The 23238-nt window shown below is 56.8% G+C and overlaps 1 protein-coding gene across 8 annotated transcripts in view; it reads left to right on the top strand.

Annotated features, from left to right (window-relative positions):
- TSNARE1 (t-SNARE domain containing 1) overlaps nt 1–23238 on the top strand; it is a 113779-nt gene that overhangs the window by 23653 nt on the left and 66888 nt on the right. For all 8 annotated transcript variants that reach the window (XR_016039283.1, XR_016039282.1, XM_088844483.1 and 5 more), the window contains exons 2-5: nt 9801–9917; nt 16404–16553; nt 17429–17920; nt 23080–23157. Coding sequence is in view for 6 of the 8 variants with exons in the window: in XM_088844483.1 (XP_088700609.1) it covers nt 9801–9917; nt 16404–16553; nt 17429–17920; nt 23080–23157 (837 nt within the window). In the remaining 2 variants the exon portion in view is untranslated. The remainder of the gene's footprint in view (nt 1–9800; nt 9918–16403; nt 16554–17428; nt 17921–23079; nt 23158–23238) is intronic.

The following is a 23238-nucleotide window of genomic DNA, read 5'->3' as shown; positions in this document are numbered from 1 at the left end:
CCTGTGCTCACAGGCCTTTGAGACTGCCCAGCTGTCCTTTGAAGGTGCCTGTGCCTGGCCTGAGCCAGCTCCCAGGGCCTTGGGTCTGCGCCCTGCGGCTCCTTCAAAGACCAGAGGGTTTCCTTCCCCAGGGCGTCCTGCTTGGTCCCCAGCCTGGTCTGCGTGCTCCTGCCCAGTCCTGGGGGCCTGCCGGCCTTTTCTCTGCGTTCCAGAGAAGGAGAGGCCTTAGTAGACTGGTGAGGGAGGAAATGCTGGGGTCGGGATGTGGTGGTGGGAGAGCTGCCTGGAGGCGCAGGGGAAAGGCCCAGACTGCAAGTGGCCTTGGTGCCAGTGTGCTCCTTTGACCTGGGAAAGGCAGGAGCACTCCCCCACCCTCCACCACCCACACCCATGGGGGCCAGTGCCACGGGGGCCTAGTTCCTGGAGGAGGAGACCAGGTGAGGGGGCTTGGGCGGGGCAGCGGGCATGTGTGCGTCTCTCGTTTTACAGCGTTTGACTCTGGGTCCTCCCCAGGAAACCATCCCTGCACGCAGGTTCAAGGGAGCGTGTCTTTCCTCAGACTGTCTTCTGTCTCACTGGGATGACTGTTCTGGTTTGGGGCAGGCTCTCATTATGTTAGGCTTGAACCACTTTTTTCCCACGGGGCTAACCAGAGGCCCAGCACCGTTTATTAAAAATTCTACCCTAAGTGTCCATACGTACGTGGGTCTCATTTTAGACTTACTTTTTTATGCTGTTGTTCTGTGTTTTCCTGCTCGGTTTTAATCATAGAGATTTTCTGGCGTGTGTTACGATCACGTCGACATAGAGCTCGCGTACCCTATGGATCACACCCCAATGCGTGCGCCCCAGTGGTTTTCAGAGTCCTCACAGGGCGACTGTCCGTCACCGCCAGCAAAGCCCAGACCTCTGGTCATGCTGGACCAAGCCCCACACCCACGAGCAGTCTCCTGTCTGCATCCCGTTTCTGCAGACCCGCCTGTCGTGGGCGTCTCTCAGAAATGGGGTTGTTGGCGTGTGGCTTCTGTGCCCGGCTCCCCTCAGTCAGCGTGATGTTTCCAGATTCACCGTGTCGTAGCAGTGTCAGCCCTTCCTTCTCTGGGTTTTTAAGTCTGGAGGATGCAGTGCTTCTTATCTGCCTGTTTGCTTGATGTCTTCCTGTGTGGACGCTCTTGGCTGGCTGGTGTTTACTGGGAGGGGAGAACGACGTCTTTGTGAGCAGTGCCGTCCCGTCCGAGGACGGGGGTACTGTCCACGCGCTCCGCTCTGCCTTGGTCATCGGAGAGACCGCCGTCTCCTGTGGCCTTCATTCCTGGGCCTTCCTCGCTCGGGTTGCTCTGGTGACTGGGGTTCTCCTCCAGCCGGGTGTCTGCGGCTTCCCACCGGGGAGTTTACATGCTGCTGCTTTGCCCAGCTCGTTACTTCTGGGAGCTTTAACTTATGTCAGCATTTCCATCACTGTCGCGCCGTCGGTAGCGAGCGTTAGTCCCCACTTCCGTTTCCCACAGAGCAAATGCTCGTTTGAGGATTGGCGGGTGTTTGCCGTTTTAAGAAATGTTTTTGATTGTCTTCATCAGGAATTCTGTTGACGCTGCTTTTAGTGTCCGTGGGGAAACTTGCAGCTTTTCCCCTGGGTGGATGTGGTGTCAGGCTGAATGTGCGCCACGCCCCTAGGAAGATGAGCTATGTGTCTCAGTGTGGTGTTTGGTGTCTGGTGGCTGTGCGTGGCAGTGCCCCTGTGTGATTGCCTGTGCTTTGCGCTGTGCTCATCAGGCGTCTGTCTCAGTGCCATCCCGCGTGCCTCCTGCAAGGGGCCGAGGCTACCCTGCTCCTCAGCTCCCTGGGATAATCTTCGGAGCTCTGGGAATACTCGACTTTGGAAATGGGGCAGAATCCCCCTGCAAAACCATCTGGTCCTGTCGTTTTGTGGGGTGGCTTTTATGAAAACTTTCTATTTCTTTTATCCAGATTTGTCTCTTGAAGCTTTCTGTCTCCAGGGGGTCACCTCTGGTGAACTTCGTTTTTCTCAGATATTATCCACCCCATCCATGTCTTACCGTTTATGTTTGAAAGCAGGGCCTTAATGAGCTCCTAATGCTCTTGTTTCAGTGACCCGCCTCCCTTTTCATCTCTGATACCATGTATTTGTGGCTTCTTCCCTCTTTTCTTGATTAAGTTAGCTCTTGGTCGTCTCTTTTCTTAGTACTTTATGGAAAACGGGATTTTAATTTGTAAATTAGTTCTATTGTTTTTCTGTTTCCCGCCTCATTAATATTATTAACTTTTGTTTATATTCTTTCCTTGTGGTTACTTTTGACTTTTTTGCTCTTTTCCAACCTTTTGAGTTAAGAATGAAGTCAATTTGATTCCTTTTTTTTTTGTTAATGCATGAAATATTGAGCATTTTGACTTTTTGTCTGGTAACTGGTTTAAACATGCTCTGTTGATTTTCACAGGTGATATTTTCACTATTTTTTAAAAGAATTTTTTCAGTTTAATTTTTTTTCTTTCTCCAAGAGTTGTCTAATAGATTGTTTTTGAGATGGGAGGAACTTCTTAGTTTCCGAAAATATTTAAGCATTTGTGTGTGTTGTTCAGTGCGTGTGTTATTTCAGTGCCAGTGCCGGGGGGGTCCCGGTGCCCCCTCCGCGAGCTTGCTGTGGCTCCTCATGCATTTACGATTTCTTTACTTCCTTTTCGTAATGTTCGTTTTTAGTTTTCAGTATACAGATCTTGCACCTTTCTTGAATGTATTCCTAGGATTAAAAATACTCTAGCAAAGTCACTAGTTTGTTTTGAACTGAAAGCTCCTGGACGTAGTGATTCTAGTTTTGGAAACAGTCACCATGTTAGCAGGAAGCCTGCTCCACCGGACTCCGCACGTGTGGCCGCCCCGTGCTCGCTTCCGCCCCCCCTCTTCGTGTTCCTCTGGACCGCTCAGCGAGCTGCAGACACGATGCTCCTTGACCCCCAAATGCAGGCTCTCTCATGCAACCCCAGGGCTGGTGTCAGTGGCAGCATTAACACCGGCCAGTACTCTGGCCTGAGGGTCTTACTGGTGTTCCCGGGAGAGACCCTGTGAGTGAGCCCAGTGACATGTTTCTCCGCTGAATGAAGTCCAGAATCCTGTTTGGTTTTGGGGGTGCCGTCTCCTTGGCCTCCTTGAACCTGGACGCTCAGGTCCTCCATCTCTCTTTGTCTGCAGTGCTGACATAGGAGAAGGCTGCAGGTCAGCTCTTCTGCAGGCTGTCACTCAGCCGGGCGTGTCTCCTGTCCCCGTGGCCCTTCGTTTTTGGCAGGGGGACCTGGAGAGGCTGCCGTCTCCTCCGCGGTGTCTGGAGGCAGGGCACATGACATCTGATCTGTCCTCCACTGTGTGACCCAGGTCCTGGGGTTAATCCTACATCCGTGAAGTTTCTCCTCTGGAGTGTTCTTCTTCCTCCACTTTTAATTAGTGTCTTGGGGAAGGTTCTTTGAGACTGTGGATATCCTGCCATTTATGGGGCTCACAGCCGCCAGTTCTCAGCCCCGCTGGGCATTCTTGCCTGAGTTGCTGTCATTCCTGGCCTGTCCTCTCCTGTGCTGCTCTGGTGGCCGGGCTTTTCTGTACGAGTCCGTCCTCGGAAGGATGTTGCTGATTCCATCCTTCCTTTCCCGGTTGTCAGCGTCTGCTCTGACGAAGAGCTGTTTCCTGTTTCCTTGTGTGTGTTTACAACCGTGTGGACTCATGGACTGTCACTTTACTTCTTTATTACAAGGCTATAATAGGGACTTGCCTGGGGGCCCAGTGGCTAAGACTGAGCTCCCAGTGCAGTGGCCTGGGTTCCACCCCCGTCAGGAAACTACCACAGCAAAGATGGAAGATCCCCTCTGCCGCCACCAAGACCTGGCACAGCCAGATAAATCAGTAAACAATAGATGTATTTTAGAGGCTATAATAAATAAAAGTTATAATCTTTTATTCAGTTCAGTTCAGTTCAGTTCAGTCGCTCAGTCGTGTCTGACTCTCCGCGACCCCATGAATCACAGCACGCCAGGCCTCCCTATCCATCACCATCTCCCGGAGTACACTCAAACTCATGTCCACAGAGTCGGTGATGCCATCCAGCCATCTCATTCTCTGTCGTCCCCTTCTCCTCCCGCCCCCAACCTTTCCCAGCATCAGAGTCTTTTCCAGTGAGTCAACTCGTCGCATGAGGTGGCCAAAGTATTGCAGTTTCAGCTTTAGCATCAGTCCCTCCAATGAACATCCAGGATCGATCTCCTCTAGAATGGACTGGTTGGATCTCCTTGCAGTATAAGGGACTCTCAAGAGTCTTCTCCAGCATGTCTTTTTTCATGCTCAAATTGTTGCAGAGTTGGCCCGCGGAAGGAAGCCTTTCGGGCTGGCCTCTGTGCCCTTTGGTGATGGCCCTGCCTTGCTTTGATCACTTCCTTGCTCTTTCATGTAACAGAATGATCTACGTTTATCTTTTACTCTCTCTGCCCCAGTCCTGGGATCAGCCATTTCTCCAAGTAGTCTTAATTCCTGTCTGTGAAGAATGGTGTTTTGTAAGTGACAAATGTGTGCTCCTGTTGCTCTGGAGCATCACACCGTCTTAGGGGACGAGGCCGGGAGGGTGATCCTCATGCTCACAGCTGCGTGAGCGAGTGGCCCACACATGTCTGTGCGCGGTGCTGACTGTGGTCGCACGCAGCCTGCCAGCTCCAGTGGGCGGGCAGGTGCTTGCGGGGGGCCTGGTGGTGCGGGACGTGTGGCCGTTGGCTGTGGGAGGACTGGCAGAGAGCGCTGGGGCAGGCATGGGGAGCACTGGAGCCATGGAGGGAGCGCCTTGACCTCAACCCGTCTTTCTGTGAGACCGCGGGTGAGTCGCTTCCCCTCCCTGAGTTCAGTTTTCTCATTTAAAAATTAGGGTCTCAAAAAAAAAAAAACAAAAATAATTAGGGTCTCAGGGACTTCCCTGGTAGTCCAGTGGCTAAGGCTCTGTGCTCCCAGTGTAGGGGGCCTGGGTTCAATCCCTGACCAGGGAACTAGATCCTGCATGTCCCAGTGACGGGTGAGGATCCCACGTGCTGCAGCTGAGGCCCCACGGCCCCGACGTCTGCTCCCCAGGACGTGGCAGGCATGGGTCCTGGTGTGCTGGGCAGCCTGGTCTCCAGCGACGTCCTGCTCTTCATCCTAGGGTCTCCCAGCTGCTTTGGCTCCAGAATGCTCCCATCTGAAGCCACTCTGGTGGGCCCATGGGTAGCGGTCAGTGGAGGGAGGCGGGCCCATCCCATAGGTAGCGGTCAGTGGAGGGAGATGGGCCCATGGGTAGCGGTCAGTGGAGGGAGGTGGGCCCATCCCGTGGGTAGCAGTCAGTGGAGGGAGGCATGGGTCTGGCCAGGGAGGGCTCTGCTGTGGCATGGTTCATGGTGTCCTCCGGGCCCTTAGTGGGCAGCAGCCGGGGCTGCTGGGCCTGCCCTGGAGAGGTGTGGGCGGGACTGGGCATCGGTGTTGCTCCTGCTTCGTCCTTCCTGAGGGCCGCTCTTTGGTCTCTAAGCAACGCAGCCTGGGGCCTCCTGCCTCCCTGGAGCTGTGCCGCCGGCCTGGGTGGAGCAGAGCACAGAGTGCAAGCAGGGCAGGGCTCCCCAGCAGCCTCCCCGCCAGCTGGCGTGGGATCGGGTGAGTGGAGGGCATCTGGGTAGGGGGCAGGCTGTGGCCGGTTCTCCCTCTGACCGGCCCAACCCACAGAGCCTCTTCCTCCCCAGGCCTGCCTCCTCCAGGGAGCCTTCCCACATGCCTCACACGGAGCGGGCCCCGCGAGGCCTGTGGCCGCTCTTGGCCCAGGTCAGACATTTATTCTGTCGTAGCCACGCGTTCCGGGAAACAAACTCACTCAAAAGGACAATGCAGATAGTGGAGTGCAGTTTATTACACCGGCGGGCCCAAGGCAGAGACTCCTCTTAGCCAAGGACCCCAAGCATTTGTGAAAATCTTTTATACCCCATGTGGACGTGTCTGAACCCACCACCCCAATTTCCTTGAGACTAACGTAAATCAAAGGAAGGGTAAATACAATCACAATAATCCCATTATTCATGAGTTAGGTGTTCAAACAGTTAATAATAAGCCTGTGGTTACATTCCGATAGATAAAGAGTTTATGACCCGTCCGGAGGCAGGGGTGATTAGAGTATGTTTTCTCTTAGGCGATGAGTTACCTGGATGTGATCTTCAAGATTCCCCTGTCCAGAGGGGGTCTTATCCTTCCACTGTAGTTTCCATAGGCACTAAACACAGAGTTCAGAGTCTATTGGAGAGGTGGCTGAGCATGATCAGCATGAACAGGCCTAAGATGGGAGTCCAGGCCCTATGAATTCCTTCTTCAATTCCTGTTGTCCCGACTGCCTCTGCCTGTGTTGGTTCAGTGAATTGCAGAGACTTCACCGCACAGGAGAGTCGCATCCCTTGGATTCGGGCTGATGGACCTGCCATTTCAGCCCCTCAGCCTGGCCCTGTGTCTGTGTTTCCAGGCCTGGCGTGTGGCCGGAGGAAGGGTGGCCGTGTTGGGGGGGAGGGGAGCTGGGCCGTGACGGCGAGCGGGCTGCAGCCCATGCCAAGCCCTGGCGTGCCAGGGAGGGGAGGAAGGTGAGGGGCAGGACCGAGCCCTGTGGTTGCTCAGGGCTGGGCGGGGAGGGGAGACACAGAGGAGGGAGGGGGGTGACCCCGAGGTGCTGGGGTGGGGATCGGGGGCTGTGGGCGAGCTTGGCCATGAGGGTGAGGTCCCAAGGGCTGTCAGCAGGGACACGGCTGGGGTTGGGTGGGAGCCGAGATACTGGAGGAGGGGACTCCCCAAGTGGGTGCGTCAGGCCCCCGCCCCTGGCCTGGTGCCGAGGGCCTTCCTGGGGGTGCAGACTGGGAGGCGGGAGGAAGGCTGGATGCACCTCCCTCTGCTGACCCGGGGGCCCCGCTCCTTACCCGGCCCATGGGGTTTATCTGGACTGGGTGGTCTTGGGCCTCCCTTCCATGTGTCTGGGGCCACTGGCCCTGACACGGCTGACACTGCTGACGTGGGGGCGGACAAGGCCTGAGGAAGGCTGGGAGACCTCACTGTCGGCCCTCTGGGGCTTGTGAGTGTTTGGGTGGGAGCAGGCGTGCAAGGGGCCCTCAAGTGTGAGGACACGTGCCTTGAGGGTGGCCTCCTCCACACGCCTCCTCTTCTTTGACTTGCCACCCTCCCTGGGGCTCCCTTCCTGATGCCTCCTATGGGGGATACTGGGTCCCGGCTCAGGACGGGGGCACCTGGCCAGCTGGGGCAGGCCGGGGATGCGACTGTGTGCTTTGCCAAGGCTGGAGGCGTCCGGGATGGGGGGCTCGCCTGCTGTGGTCAGGTCTATCACCACGCTGGAAGGACCTCACCGAGGCTGCAGCAGGAGCGAGACGCTGGGCATGGTGCAGCCCTGTGGGGAGGTCAGCTCTCCCCTGCAGAGGGGTGGCGGGGTCCCAGTGCCCTTCTCCTGCTCTGGGTCAACTCTGGCCTCTGGGAGGCTGAGGGCAGGAGGAGAGCCCATCCTTCCCTCCCTCTCCACCCCTGGGGCGCCCCCTCTGGCCTCCAGGCCTCGGCCTCCCTCAGGGCTGCTGCTGTCCAGTGTCGCCGCGGGGCCCCGGCTCACAGACGAGCTCCTGAAGGTCTCTGACACGGCGCCCTGCCCCACCAAGGGCAGGCGTGCTGCCCTGGTCACAGAGGAGAAAGCGGGGCCAGAGACAAGAGAGTGGCTCGTTCTGGGCCCCGCTGGGACCCACTCTCCATCCTTGGGGTCCCTCCAGCGTAGTGCGTGGGCAGGGCCCATGCTGGGACACCCCCGTGTAGACAGTGCCACTCCTTGTCTGCTGTTGGGAGGGTTAGCCCTGGTCTTGGGGGGCCCCTGGCCTCTGTGAGCCCCAGGCCAGCAGGAGAGAGCTGCAGGCAGAGGTCACGGGCAGGGCCCGCCTTACTGCGGCCTCGGCACTGGCCTTGGAGCCGAGTTGTTGGCCCCCAGCCTGCGCGGGGTCCGGGCGCCCCTTCCAGCCTGGCATCCTGTGGTGTCCTGCTGGCCAGCCGCTCCCTCCTCCGCGGCCTGGAGACTTTGTCCTGCAGGCAGGACTGCATTGCTGGGGCGTTCCCTGGCACCCCCACTTCCCCTGGTGCCCAGGGGGCAGGATCTGGGCAGTCCAGGGACAGACAGCTCCCTTCAGGCTGTTGCGGGGGGCTGATGTCCAGGGTACAGCCCGGCGCCACCATGAGCCGGGGGCTTGAGGTGGAGGAGGCCCGCCGCCCGGGTGGGCGGTCACGGAAGCTGCTCCGGAGGAGGCCTCTTGGGGAGTGGGCATCGCTCCCTGGAGTCTGGCCAGCAGTTTTGAGGCAGCCCGGGGCTCCTCCTGGGTGCCCCATCCCAGCAGTGTCTGCCGGCCCTCCAGCCTGGCCCTGCTGCAGCTTCCGCCTGCCCACTGGGCTGCCAGCAGCTCTCCTCCTCCCGCAGTGGCTGCCTGCTGCCCGCCCTCGCGGTGCGGACACCCTGGTGGAGAAGTCGGCCATGAGCTGGTTGTGCAGGGTGGGTGGGAACAGTGGATGGGAGCCGAGGGCGCAGTCTGGTGCAGGGCAGGTGGTGGGCATGGGGGGAGCCCTGGGGGACGGGCCCTGGGGGGTCCGTGTGCCCAGGCCCTTGAAGCCCAGAGCCCTGCCGGAGGGCCTGGGCAGCAGGCGGAGGACACGTTCTGGTCGTTCTCTGGCCGGGCTGGCTCTGTGGTCCCTGCGGTGGGTGGCCTCCTTCACCCAGTCTCTGAGCAAAAGCACAGGCCGGGGGAGACTGCAGGCTAGATGAGTGGTGGGCTGGGGGATCTTTCCTCCATCTCAGACCAGGACTGCCCACGACCCCTCAGCTGCCTGGACGTCGGTGGCAGCCACTCAGCCTGTTTCTGCCCCTTAGGCAACCTGTGCTGTTGGCTGCTCGCCACAGTCGGGTCCAGCTGCCCATGTGCGACCAGGCCCAGTGCACCCTCGGCCTGGCGGGTCCCTAGTGACGCCCGCAGCCTCCGCCCGTGGCTGAGGGACTGCCTCACGCAGGGTGCCCCTCCTGTCTTCCCAGGGCTGCCCTGTCACTTCCTCCAAGCCATGCCTTGAAGGCTTGGTCCCTGCTCCCTGCTCCTGCTTGAGCCATGACCCCCGGGGCTCTGCGGACCCCCAGGGTCTCTGAGAGCTCCTGCGGGAGCCCTTGCCACCCACATGGCCAGGTCCCCGGGGCCCCCTCTCCTGCCCACGCTGGACGCGCGCCTGGTGCATGGCAGGTACACGGCTGTCCTCCTGGTCCCCGCCTGCCCTGAGTCTCTTGGCTGTGCAGGACAGTGCTGGGGCCCTGGGTCTTGTCAGCTCAAGGCAGACACCTGTGCGGCTGTTGCCAGGCCAAGCCTCCTGGAGGATTTCACTGGGATTTTGCAAAGTAAGCTTTAATGTTTTGAAAGTGTCCATGAGTGAAGTTTGGAGAGAGAAGGAGCGCTGCGTGGTTTATTCAGGGAGAAGTCCCCGCAGCCCCGCCAGTCGCCTTTCTCCCATCCCCTGGCTGCTCTGGGTGCTTCTTGGAGGTGGTGGCGCTCTGAGTAACACACTCGTGTCGCTCTTTACCGCTCCATCTGGTTTCAGCGTTTAGACACTAGTTGTTGACTTGCAAGGTGAGGTCGCAGAGGTCAAGCTCCTGGGCAGGGTGGGCGGAGCGGAGTGAAACCTGAGTTCCAGCTCTGACCCGCTCCTTCTCCCCCAACCCCGTGTTTCGTTTCTTCTGCAGGAGGGTGCGGCCCTGCATCCTGTGAGAAGATGTCTTATGGAGCCATCGCGGGCGGCGGCGGCCTGGGGAGCCGTGGCCCTTTCGGGGGGCCCTCCCGACAAGGCTATCAGCCCCTAGGTAAGGGCAGTGTGGGCGTGTGGGGGGCAGCCGGGGGTGACAGGGGGCTTGTCTCCACTGTGTTACCTTGGTGACCATGGTAACCATAGCTGGATTCTGTCCTTCTGACTGGCCCTGCCTGTGACCCCGGATGGGGGGTGACCCTGGCCCCGGATGGGCCGGGGTTGTTGGCGTTGGGTCAGCACCCAGGGAGAGCAGAAGTGGGAGACACCGCCCTGCCTGGGGGCAGGTCCAGGTGTCCACGGTGTCCCGCGGAGTCTGCAGGCGCTGGGGTACTTGGCGGACGACCTCGTGGGTGCCCATGTGACCAGGTGCCGCGTGTGGGGCACAGCCGGGGAACGGAGGCCTGTGGGTGATGGGCGGTGTCCTGGGCTCCACAGGGGGGGTCTGCTTCTGGTTTCTGGGTGCTGGGCCTGTTCCCGTGGGCTGGCTCTGCGGTCTGCTCGCCCCCCAGCTCCCATCCCCCTGCAGAGGGGTTTTCTGCCAGACCTGTGTCTGGGAAACTGACTTCAGGTCCTTAGGGATCCGGGCAGACCTGACGCTGGGCGAGTGTGAGTCTGTGAGCGTGTGCTCACAGACGTGAAATGGGAGGCAGGCTCCCAGGGCCTCGAGGTTTTACTTCCATGTCAGGTCCTTGAGCAGACCCTGTGAGCCTGTGTGTGTGTCTCTCTTGACTTTGCACGGTTGAATCAGCCTGCGACTTGCAGGTTTTGCCCCCGAGTCACGGCCGTCCGCCTGGCAGCCCTTCCCTCTCCCTGCTCTGGGCTCTCAGTCACGTGCGAGGCCGTGGCAGGCTCCACCGGGGAAGGGCCGTCGGAGCACCTGTTTTGGGTCCTGTGTTTGGTGCTGAGGAGCTTGGATGCTGGCGCTGTTGGGACGGCCCCCACGAGGGGGTGGCGGTGGTGTGGGCAGCTCACTTCCGGGTGGTCATGCTGACCTGGCGCTCCCTGGTGGGCACCGAAGGGCAGTGGCCTTGACTGTCTGCCCGCCCGCGAGCCTGGAATGGCGTCTTCTGGTTTTAACTCACGTTTCTCTGCTATCTAGTGGGGTCAGTTTTTCCCGTGGGCATTGGGCATTTAGGTCTCAGGTTAACTCTGTGTGCTTTTTCCTCCAGTTTGTCTTGTTCTTGTCAATGGGCAAGGTTTCCATGTGTCTTGGATGTACCGTGTCCACCGGGCTGGCTTTTCCTTGTGGTGCCTACTGATGAAAGCCAGTTTTTAACTACAGCACCTCTGTATTTATCAGTCTTTCTTGTCAAAATGTGCTTTTTTCTGTTTAATAAATTCTAGCACAAGGATCGGAGAAGGCAATGGCAAGCCACTGCAGTACCCTTGCCTAGAAAATCCCATGGATGGAGGAGCCTGGTAGGCTGCAGTCTGTGGGGTTGCTAAGGGTCGGACATGACTGAGCGACTTCACTTTCACTTTCACACATTGGAGAAGGAAATGACAACCCACTCCAGTGTTCTTGCCTGGAGAATCCCAGGGACGGGGGAGCAGTGGGCTGCCGTCTATGGGGTCACACAGAGTCGGACACTACTGAAGTGACGCAGCAGCAGCAGCAGCAGCACAAGGATAATGCTTTGCCTTTACTTCCTCCGAAGCTTATGCAATTTGTTTTTCATATTTAAGTCTTGCAATCACCTGCAATTGATTTTTGTGTATGGGGAGGGTGGAGTGTAATACACTGCTTTTCTCTGTTGATATAACAAATTGTCCCCGGGCCCTTGACTGAAAATTCCCTCTCTACAGACCTGCGGTGCCAGCTCTGTGATAAACGCGGTATCTATGCAGATTCTCTAGGTCAGTTTTTCTATTTCTGTGCGAAGTCGCACCCTGATTTTCACAGTTATTCTGACTGTTGATCCTGTTCAGGGCAGGTTGCTTCATTGCTTTTCCTTAGATGCGTCCTGGGTACTCTGGCTTTGTTGCTGAATGGATTTCAGGGCCCCCCGTCTGTCACTCGGTCTGAGATTGGTCCCCAGCCTGTGTTAGTGTGTGAAGCTCAGCCGTGCTGTCCTCACCAGTCTTCTGCTCACGAGACTGTAGGTCTCTCTGTTGATGGGGTCTTTGACGTCTTTCAACAAAGTTTGTAACTTTCTCCATAAATATTTTACATATCTTTCGTTAAGTTGCTTTTAACAAAAATGAAAACTTTTTTTTTTTTGCTGCTCTTGTAAACAGTACCATTATTCATGGGACAGGTGCTCCCCAGGTGGTGCTGGTGCTAAAAGAAGTTGCCTGCCAGTACAGGAGACATCAGAGACACGGGTCCGTCCTCGGGTGGGAAGAGCCACTAGAAAAGGGGACGGCAGCCCTCTCCAGGAAAATCCCCATGGACAGAGGAGCCTGTCCACAGGCTCACAAGGCCGGACACGACCGAAGCGACTTAGCGTGCACGCGCCAGTGGAGCGCAGCACCCGCCCCAAGTCTTTGTTGCTGGTGCGCACGCACGCACAGCTGGTTGTTCTGGGAAGGAAAGTGCAGGTTCTCTGTAACATTTAATCTTATTCTTTAACTTTCTGAACGTGGGAAATTCCAAACAGAAAAGTAGACACAGTGGCGTTGTGAACCCAGCGCTGGCCCGCTGGGCGTGGGGCTGGGGGTCGTGCCCAGGGCTGGTCCAGCGTCGCCGCGCACCTGTGACCCCCTCCCCTGACGTCAGTGCGTCCCCTGTGAGGCCGTCTCAGGGCGGGTCTCCTTTCCCTGCCCAGACGGCATCCAGATGCAGCTGGGGCCTCCTCCCACCCGCGAGTTCCGGGAGCCCCGCAGAGCCGTGGCGTGTCGCAGTTGATGGTGCCTTTTCAGTCTTTCCAGGCCTCTGGGTGCTCCCCTTTTAGTTTTGCTCTTTTCTTTTTTGTCCCTGGGTTTGATTCCCTGAGAATCCAGCTTTTCCCTGTGGGACGCAGTTGAGCTCTGTCCGCTGACTGAGCCGCTGACGAAAGGCCCTGCCGTGCTGCTGAGGTCTTTCTATTAATTGTAATAATTTGTTGAGTCTCGAGTTTTCTGTATCGACAGTGTTGTTTATGAATAATGACAGTATTTACCTCTTCGTTTCAATGCTTTTATGTGTTTTTTCTTCTGTCCTGAGCCCACCGGAAGCTCCAGTTCAACTCTGAGTAGAAATGGCGATTGTGGCCTCTCTTCTATTATTGTTACTTTATTTTCTGTTATTATCATTGTTGTTTTATTTTCTATTCTTTTTTCCAGGCTGCGCTGTGCGGCTTGTGGGATCCTAGTCCCCTGAGCAGAGATAGAGCCCATGCTGCCTGCACTGGGGGCACGGAGTCCCAGCCACTGGCCTGCCAGGGAAGCCCCGGTGATTGTGCTCCCTTTTCTATTATCGTATTTTTTAGGCTGTGTTGTGTGGCAGGTGGGATCTTAGTCCCGGTTATTGTGTTCTTTGTAAGTTTTTGGAAGAACAGGATTGCTCCTGTCTGGTGTCTGGGATTTCTCTGTGAAACCCCCTCCCCCGGGAGGGCCTGGAGCTCCTCTGTGGACTGCCCGTTGCTCATGCCGTCTGTGGTAGCTGTCCAGGCTCTCTGCTGCTTCTTGGGTCAGCTTGCTGTATTTCTGTGGATGCGTGTCTGCTTTTCTGAATGTTCACGCTGGTTGAAGCAGCACGGTGCGCAGTTGCCTGTTGTCCGGTGGGACCCGGGCAGCGTCACTTTGTGGTCAGGGGCATGGCCACGAGGGCAGCAGCCCTGGTTCCGACTGCCTGCTCTGCCGCGATCCGGCTGGGCCCTGACCACTGGGAAATGGACAGGGTTAGGCCTCCCTCTGGCGTGGGGGAGACGGAGCGAATTAAGCGAATTAACAGACTGAGCTCTGCTCTGTCCTTTCAGTAGCGTCCTCGGCGCCCAGCTCGCACCTCTTTTATTCCTGATGTTGTTTAATTGTTGCTCCTAGTTGTCCTGTTTTGTCATCAACATCGACAGACTCGTGGCAGCTTTATAAACCCCTCCAAAGGGCTGACTTGATTTTCTGAATCTCTATTAAAAGCTAGTTTTAAAATCTGATGGATTTCTTTCTGCCCACATTTTTACTGTTTTCCCTTTTCTTTCTTTGAGTTGATGCTGTTTCATTTTCCTAACTCCTAAGATCATTCATATCCAGTTTTTATTCATTTCTGATAAAAGCATTACCATTATAAATGTCTAAATAATCATGGTTTTAGTTGAATCTCACAATTCAAAAATATATAGTATTTTAAAATTAATGTTTCGTTGTAAATATTTAATTTCCCTTGTGAATTCTTCTTTAACCCAGGATTTATTTAGAATTGTAGTTCATTTCTGAACATGTGTATTTCTTCCTAGTTCTCTTTTGAAACTGATTTCTATATTAATTGCATTTCTGTCAGAAAAGCATCTGCATTTGCTGACAGCTGTTGAGACTGAGGCTGCTTCTGGGGTGCTGGGTGTGATTTTGGGGGTGACCAGCAGGGCTGCCAGGGAGACGGGCTGGGGCTCCAGGCCAGGATGGAGGGGCCCCGCTGAGACCCCAGGTGTGGGAGCAGCTGTGATCGTCACTGCCTGCTGTGTGCCAAGCCCTGCGTGTTATGGGTTATTCGGGGACCATAAAGTTATTATGCAGAGATTAGGGTGGGCTCTTGCCGTAAAGTCCCATCACAAATGCAGCAAAAAGCCAAGTGGGAAGTTACTATCACGTAAAGAACTCACATAAATGGAAGGAAAGCCCCCAGAGCTGTATACAGATGGGACAAGTCTATGAAGAGAGAGGGGTGGTTCACAGCCCGTGAGAAGTTACCTGGAGAGATGGATGTGAACTTGGCCCTTCTGTGGCTCGGCGGCAGGAGGTGGGGGGTGGGCTCACTTGCAGGGGAGGGCATACTGCTCCCTGCCTTCTCCGGACCCCCTCCTTCCCTCTGTCTCGGCCCAGCCACGCCTCTTTATTAGGGAACCATCAAGGGATACTGGCAGAGATGTTTGCTGCAGGGGATGTGAGGCTGAAATGCTGTTGCTCCCCAGCTCAGGGAGATGGTGTGATGGACCCTGGTCTGGGACGGGGCGTGAGGCTGTCCTGCGGATCCTTGGAGAGTGCCGGGTGCCCGCCCTCGTCCCAGTGGGATGATGGGTGGACATGGCAATTGAGTCAGGCGACCCCCCGTCTGGGCTTCTCGTTGCCTGAGACCTCACCCCTGAGTGTTGACAGAGTTTCCCTTGTGATGTGTGCTGGTAGATGATCTTTACTGTTTTCTGTAATAATTGCCTGCATTTACATTTATATTGTTCAGAGTTCATATGATTCTGGAGAGCAGACCAGACTGGCTCCTCCACGGGTGTCTGGGAACCTTGCGGGGCATCGAGGGGAGGTGGGCCGGGCCTGGACTTGCGCTGACTGGACGCCAGTGTGGCGAGGGCATTGAGCGCCTCTAGCCCCCTGCTCCCCACGAAGCCGGTGGTGACCCCGTGGCGGGGCCTGGGCCGCTGTGCCGCCTCCTTACATAGTGCTCTCCATGCAGCAGTCCCCGGGGCCAGGCTGTCTGCCTGCAGGGGAGCCTGGGCAGGCACCTGGGGAGGAGGACCTGCCCGCAGGCTCTCCCAGAAACCCTGGGGAAGAGGGACGTGTCAGGCCCTGCCCTCTCAAGAGCTGGGCTGTCCTGGACCTGCAGACATGCTCCACGCGGAGGCCTTTTCTGCAAAGAGGCTGCCGCTGCAGGAGCTCAGTGCTGAAGCTCTGGACCTCTCTTGCCCCTCGACATGGTCAGACGTCTCCTCCATGGCAGGCTTCTGGACAGTGCCCCACCTGAGTGCCGGGCTGTGGTGTGTGGTCTCGGCCTGGCACCACTGCCTCTTTTGATCCCGAAGAACTGTGCACAGGAAGCAGCTTGGTTCCAGACGTGTCCGTCTGTCTTAACAACACATGTCTTCGGGCTCAGGAATTCTGTCAAACCTGTCCAGGAAGTGTTTCTGAATAAATGAAAATTATTAGAGAGCAAACTGCGTCCTCCCTGGGGGCCCATCATCGCTCTTCGGCTTGGCAGCGAGTATCAAGGGAACTGATTTTGTTTTCATTTTCACTTCCGATACACTGAACGATGGTTTTATAAAACACAGTGGCATGGCCCCGTGCTGGCGGTGCGCAGATGTCAAGTTGCCCTGAGCGTGCCCAAAGGCCTTACTCACCATTTCTGCGTGCTGCTGTGCGCTGGTTGGGGCCACACCTGAGGCTCTGCTGTAAGGAGTTTCATACTGGCTTGGAATCACCTTTCAGAAGAACCTGGGTGCAGAGAAAAAGTCAGAATATCTGAAGTTCTGGACATGTTGCTGGCTTTCAGCCAAAGCAGGTGTTTGGGGGGTGTGGCAGTCAGGGAGGGCTTCCTGGGTCTGAGCGAGTGGAGCTCTTGGCGTGGATGCTTGGAGGGCTCGGCGTACCTGCTGTCCTGCGTGAGAACCTTGCTCCACCAGAGGTGCCCCAAGCCGGGTAGGGGGGCTTAACTGAGACTGTCCCTTGCTGTCTGTAGAGTGCGCAAAGTGTTGGACCGAGTACGGAATCCGCCATTTCCCCTGCCCATCGCCAGAGAGCAGCCTGCAGGACCCCTGTGTGGGTGAGGATGGGGACGGTGACCTGGGGCCAGCTGGCACCCCCAGAGGCCCAAGGGCCAGGAAGCGAGGTACTTCTGCTGGGATGTTGGGTCTTGGGGGTCTCAGGGAAGGCCACACAGAAATGCCGAGCTCTAAGGTGGGAGGGTCAGTGGGTGGGGAATGGACACCCAGGGGCTTCGGCCGGGGAAGCTGGGGAGCTGGAGCAGGGGTCCTGGCCCGTCTCCACCTTCACCCACACTAGCTCTTTCCTTCCCCGAGGACAGCTGATGGTGTGGCGGGGCTGGACCAGGAATGTTGCCAGGCCGTCAGGGCCCTGCGGGCTCCAGGGAGGAGGCCAGCGCTGCAGGACGGAGAGGCAAGGGCTGGCCCGACTCCTGTGGCCCCTGGGCCCGGAGCCTGCACCTGCCTTGCGGGGGCAGCTGGGGGGCTGGCAGGAGAGTGTAGGGGCCTCGGTGTGCCCTTCAGGGGGACCTTGTGTGAGAGGGGCAGCCACGGCCAGGACTCAGCCAACTGGGCAGGAAGGCAGAGGTCAGTGGCACCCAAAGTCGTCTTCTTGGTTAGGATGTCTGGATGTCAGCGGTTATTGCTGTCCCTGGGCAAGCCCTGGTCCTGGCCCCAGAGGGCCTGCTCCTTGTGATGGGACGGCCGCCTGCCTTCTCACCCCTTGTTCCTGACATCGGCTGCTGGAGGCAATAGGGCCTGGGTGGGCCTTTCTGGAGACAGATGGGCACCATGGCCCAGAAGCGAGGTCCCTCGCAGCTCCGCACCCAACCAGGCAGTGGCAGGGCCAGGACTCAGACCCACGCCTCTGGACACGAAGTAGGGAAGGGGCCGTGGGCAGAAGCAAGTACTGTTCTGAACTGGAAGCCAAAGAGGAGGCTCCCCGGGAGCCGCCACCGCCCTGGCTGGGGCCTTAAACACCCGCCTTTTGGTGCCTTTCCAGGGCCAGGGGTCTCGCCCGACGGCTGTGGGACGCCAGAGCCCCCCTCGCTGCCCGCTGGCCCGCGGAAGGAGCCGGCTGCAAGGGCCCTTGGCCGCGTGGCCAGCAGCGCCCGGGCCAAGAAGAGGAAGCCCAACTTCCGCCCGCAGGAGACGGAGGTGCTGGTGGCCACGGTCAGCCAGCACCACCAGCTGCTGTTCGGCCCCGGGCTGCCGCGTGCCGGGCCCGCCCGCAGGTACCGCGTGTGGAGCCGAATCCTGCAGGCGGTGAACGCGCTGGGCTACTGCCGCCGCGACCTTGTGGACCTTAAGCACAAGTGGCGGGACCTGCGGGCCATGGTGCGGCGCAAGCTGGGCGAGCTGCCGGGCGCAGCCCCCAGCTCCCGCGCCGCCATGCCTCAGGCCCTGGCCCTCACGCCCCTGGAGCAGGCCGTGGCCAAGACCTTCTCCTGCCAGGCCCCGGCCTCTGAGGGCCTCGGTCCCGAGCCATGCGGAGGTGAGTTCCTCGCCCAGCTCAGCCGGCAGGAAGCTCGTGGCCACCGATGGCCGCCACCCCCCCCGACTCTCCCCGTGATCTCTGGATGCTTCTGTACTTCATCCTCGGCTCCTTCACTCCCACTGCCCGACGGGCCCTGTCTAAGCCCCAGGCACCCAGGGGCTCGTCCCTCCCTCAGGGTTGCAGAGGGGAGCTGGGTGCAGGCAGGACGCAGCTCTCTCTGCAGGGCACCGAGTTCCCACCTTCAGGTCATGACCCAGAGCAAGAAAGACGTGTCCTCTGGGCAGCGTCCCTGCAGCGCTGACCCCGGTTCCTCCCCAGTTCTCTCCCTCTTGCTGGTTTGGCATCTAGAAGAGGCCTTGTCTTGCCTGGACTGGCCCCGAGGCATCGAGGTGGGCAGGTGGGGACCTGAGGCCCTGGTTACCTCCATCCTCCTGGAAGGAGCCCACCCTGGCCTGTCCGGGGGAGCATTGCTCTTGTTGGGCCCAGCGCTCGGGGGCGGTGGAAGGGGTCAGGCCTGGAGCCCGGAGAGCGCTGGGCCTGCGCTGCGTATGGATGGGCACTGTCCCGATTGCCTGCGGTCCCCGTGGGACGGCCGTGTGAGGCCATTGGGGCTGCAGCTGTGGGGCCAGGAGGTACAGGGCGCTCGGTCCCCGCGCTGGTCCCACTGTGGTCACATCTCCTGCTGCCCTGGGGCTGCGCTGGCTGGAGCGGGGGCGGTGGTGGGTGGGGCCCCCTCCAGACCAGCCAGCCCACTCTTGCCCCCAGCCCGTGTGGGGTCTGTAGACTGCTGTCCTTCAGCGCCAGCTCGCTCCCCGTGCTGCTGTGCTCTTGGACTGAGCGGAAGTGTGGGCATCAGCAGCGCGTCCCTTCCGTGCTCAGGAGGGCGTACTGGGCAGTCCGTGCCCTGTACGTGTTGGGGGCGGGCTCCTCACTGGCTGAGGAAGAGGGTGGGAATGTCTGTGTATGGACATGCAGCCTTGCTTTCTTGGGGGTTTGGATAAATTCCCAAGTTGGATTGCTGGTCCCACGTGAGAGTGAGTTCAGCTGTCAGAAGCTGCTGCCCCGTCGTCCACAGCAGTTGTACGAGCTTAGGCTCCTGCATCCTTGCTGGTGGTCACCCTGATTCCTGCCTCCCTGGGCTGACGGGGGAGGGCCCTTACTGCAGTGTCAGTCTGCTCCAGGCAGGGGCTCATCCTGCGCTGTCTGTCCATCCTTCTTCCCGGCAGTGTCTGCTGACCCCTGCGTCCCTCTCCTGGCCTGTCGTGTGCAGCCGCTCAGTCTTGATTCTGGAGGCAAGGAATCCACCAGACCCCTGTATTGTGGTCCTCGCTGAGTTAATGCTTGAGCCTGGTGGGTTTGAGGTTGAGGTTTTGTAGGTATTCGGTTTGGCACTGTTGGAGGAACCCGGAATGACCTGGCAACCCTGTTCTCGTGTTTCTCTCGATCCGTGTCACTGCTTTTTCAGCCTTCGCTGTCTGATTACGGAAACTGTAAGTCAGTCTTGAAGTGAGTGGGTAATCATTTCCTCCTTCAGCTTTCTGAAAGGGTTTCTGTAGAGATGGTCCCTTTAACAGCCTGTGCCGCCTGCTCTGCTGCGGTGAGCTTCGTTGTTGGGCATCTTTGCGGGGGCTTGCCCGTTGATCTGAGTTGACAGAGGTGCTGGCTCGACTTGATCCTGAAGGGCCTGTCGTCTGTAGGACCTGTAGTGAGAGCTCCTTTTTCCTTCCTGTTGCTAATTTGTGTCTTTTCTGTTTGTTCTCAACTAATATGGTTGCAAGTCTATTAGTTTTATTGATTGCTGCAAAGAGCCAGGTTTTGACATCATCAGTTTTCTCTCCTTATCCATGCCAATTTAATTGATTCCTGCTGACCTTTAATGTTTCCTTCCTACGTCGGGGTTAATCTGTTTCTGTCGAATCATTGACTGGGGACTTCTTTCCCAGTGTAAGTATTTATTGCTATAAATTGTGCTTGCCGCGTTACTTTATTTGCATGCATCTGTGTATATTATCTTTCCATTCAGTTTACAGTATTTTCTGATATCCTTGGTGAGTTTTCTTCTTTCACTAATGGTTATTTGGAAGTGTGTTGCTTTTCAAATAATTGTCTGTTTCCAGGTCTCTATTATTGATTTCTAGTTTTGTTGCGGTCAGAGAATAGGTGGTGCGTGATTCCAGCTGTTTTCAGCTTATCGAGACTCACTTTGTAGACCGAGGTATCGCAGCCTCTGTGGGCTCCTTGGGCTTCTGATGGGAATGTGAGCTCAGCTGTAGGGGAGCGTCCTGAAACATCACTCGGTCGTGTTTCCTGAGAGCGCTGACGGACAGCTGACCCGTCTGCTCGTCCTGCTCCCGGGGAACGCCCGGCCTCCGCTCTGTGTGTTTTCAGGCTGTGACGTGAGGTGCACCCTGAGGGTCTGCTGTCTTCTTCATCGGCTGCCCCTGGTGTTGTTGTGACAGCGTCCACCTGGTCCCTGGTTGGACCTCTTGTCCTGAGGCCTCCTCTGTCTGAGGTCAGCGTGGCTGCTCCAGCCGGCCCATGACTGTCATGTGACACATTGTCCACTCCTCTGATGTGTAAGCGGTATCTTCCTGTATCTAACATATAAGCCGTAACTTCCTGGAACGTGAAGTCAAGTGGGCCTTAGGAAGCATCTCTACGAGCAAAGCTAGTACAGATGATGGAATTCCAGCTGAGCTATTTCAAATCCTAAAAGATGATGCTGTAAAAGTGCTGTATTCAATATGCTAGCAAATTTGGAATACTCAGCAGTGGCCACAGAACTGGAAAAGGTCAGTTTTCCTTCCAATCCCAAAGAAAAGCAATGCCCAAGAATGCTCAAACTACTGCACAATTGCACTCACCTCACATGTTAGCAAAGTAATGCTCAAAATTCTCCAAGCCAGGCTTCAGTAATATGTGAACTGTGAACTTTCAGATGTTCAAGCTGGATTTAGAAAAGGCAAAGGAACCAGAGATTAAATTGCCAACATCTGCTGGATCATCAAAAATAGCAAGAGAGTTCCAGAAAAACATCTATTTCTGTTTTATTGACTATGGCAAAGCCTTTGACTGTGTGGATCACAACAAACTGTGGAAAATTCTGAAAGAGGTGGGAATACCAGACCACCTGACCTGCCTCTTGAGAAAGCTGTATGCAGGTCAGGAAGCAACAGTTAGAACTGGACATGGAACAACAGACTGGTTCCAAATAGAAAAAGGAGTACGTCAAGGCTGTATATTGTCACCCTGCTTATTTAACTTCCATGCAGAGTACATCATGAGAAATGCTGGGCTGGATGAAGCACAAGCTGGAATCAAGATTGCTGGGAGAAATATCAGTAAGCTCAGATATGCAGATGACACCATCCTTATGGCAGAAAGCAAAGAAGAACTAAAGAGCCTTTTGATGAAAGTGAAAGAGGAGAGTGAAAAAGTTGGCTTGAGGCTCAGCATTCAGAAAACAAAGATCATGGCATCTGTTTCCATCACTTCATGGCAAATAGATGGGAAAACAATGGAAACAGTGTCAGACTTTATTTTTCTGGGCTCCAAAATCACTGCGGATTGTGACTGCAGCCATGAAATTAAAAGATGCTTGCTCCTTGAAAGAAAAGTTACAACCAACCTAGACAGCATATTAAAAAGCAGAGACATTACTTTGCCAACAAAGGTCCGTCTAGTTAAAAGCTGTGGTTTTTCCAGTAGTCATGTATGGATGTGAGAGTTGGACTGTAAAGAAAGCTGAGCGCCAAAGAATTGATGCTTTTGAACTGTGGTTGGAGAAGATTCTTAAGGATCCCTTGGATTGCAAGGAGATTCAACCCAGTGCATCCTAAAGGAAATCAGTCCTGAATATTCATTGGAAGGACTGATGCTGAAGCTGAAACTCTAGTAGTTTGGTCACCTGTTGAGAAGAACTGACTCCTTGGAAAAGACCCTGATGCTGGGAGGGATTGGGGGCGGGAGGAGAAGGGGACGACAGAGGATGAGATGGCTGGATGGCATCACTGACTCAATGGACATGAGTTTGAGTGAACTCTGGGAGTTGTCGATGGACAGGGAGGCCTGGGGTGCTGAGGTGCATGGGGTCGCAAAGAGTTGGACACGACTGAGCGACTGCACTGAACTGAACTGGGCCTGTTGTGTCCGGTGCGCTGTCAAGTTTGCTTCTGTCCTGTCTGACGTCTGCTGTGGACTGAGTGGTGGCAGCAGCAGAGCTGTCCCTGACCTTCAGGGGACGGTGGAGCGGCTCTGAACCCGAGCGCCAGTGTGGTTCCCGCAGGCCACGCGGGGCCGTGGTGCACGGCGGCTGTAGACGGCTTATCTCTCGTGTGAGAACCCGTGTGTTTTGGGGGTGAATCTGCCACTCTGATGGTGGCTTTGTCTCCCTGCGTTCTTGTTTCTTTTCTCTCTTCTCCGTCCTCTCTTTGGTGACCGAGTATAGTGTTGTGTGTGGCCTCCCCTGTGGCTCACGGGTGTCTCTGATGGCAGTGGCTTGGAGTGCGTGACAGTGTTTTTCGTGTCCCCTCACGGGGCAGCCTTGCCTCTGCCGGGTGTGTGAGCGCCTTCCAGGGCTCCCGTCTGCGTCCCCTGCACACAGGCTGGCTGACACGGAGTTCCTGGCGGCCCTGCCTCCTGACTGCACCAGGAACGAGACAGAATGTCTCTGCCTGCCTTGCGCTTACCCGCCGCACCCTTCAGCTCCTCCCGCAGATCCAGAGCCCCTTTGACCTGACAAACTCCCTTTAACATTTCCTGTCCTGTATCTCTTTTCAGCAGGACGAGCTTCTCTCAGCATTTTCTGCTGGACAATCAATTTTATTTTGCCTCTGTTTTTGAAATGTATCTCCACTGGGTATAGAATTCTGGTTGGCTGATTTTTTTTCCTTTCTTTCAGCACTTAGAGGTGTCATTCCATGGTCCTTTGGCTTCCATGGTTTCTGAGGCTGCTCTTTTTCTGGGGGCCGGGCTTGGCCTCTTTGTCTTTCCCTTCATCTGCTGCTGAGCATCACAGCCCCTGTTCCATCTCTGAGGCTCTGCCAGAACCCTGGGGGGCAGAGCTGGGAGGGGGCGACTCTGTCTGAGCACGGTGGCCCTGCGCTCCTGCAGGCTGCACAGTGAATGTGTGACCCCCCTCCCCTGTCTCCTTGCAGCAACCCAGATGGACCCAAGTGACCTCCAGGAGCTGTTTGAAGAAACGTCGGCCAACGTCTTCCGGATCAACTCCAACGGTGAGTCTGTGCCTGGGCCTTGCCCTGCCCTCGCCCGGGCTGCCACATGTATTGCAGGGGGTCAGGGTGACGTGGGGTGGT

The sequence above is a fragment of the Moschus berezovskii genome, chromosome 16, assembly GCF_049115385.1.
Source record: "Moschus berezovskii isolate FMDL1 chromosome 16, NW_MosBer_1.0, whole genome shotgun sequence".
In the NCBI taxonomy this organism is placed as follows: Eukaryota; Metazoa; Chordata; class Mammalia; order Artiodactyla; family Moschidae; genus Moschus; species Moschus berezovskii.
Note: the sequence above shows the minus strand (reverse complement) of the source record. Positions and strands in the feature narration are given on the sequence as shown.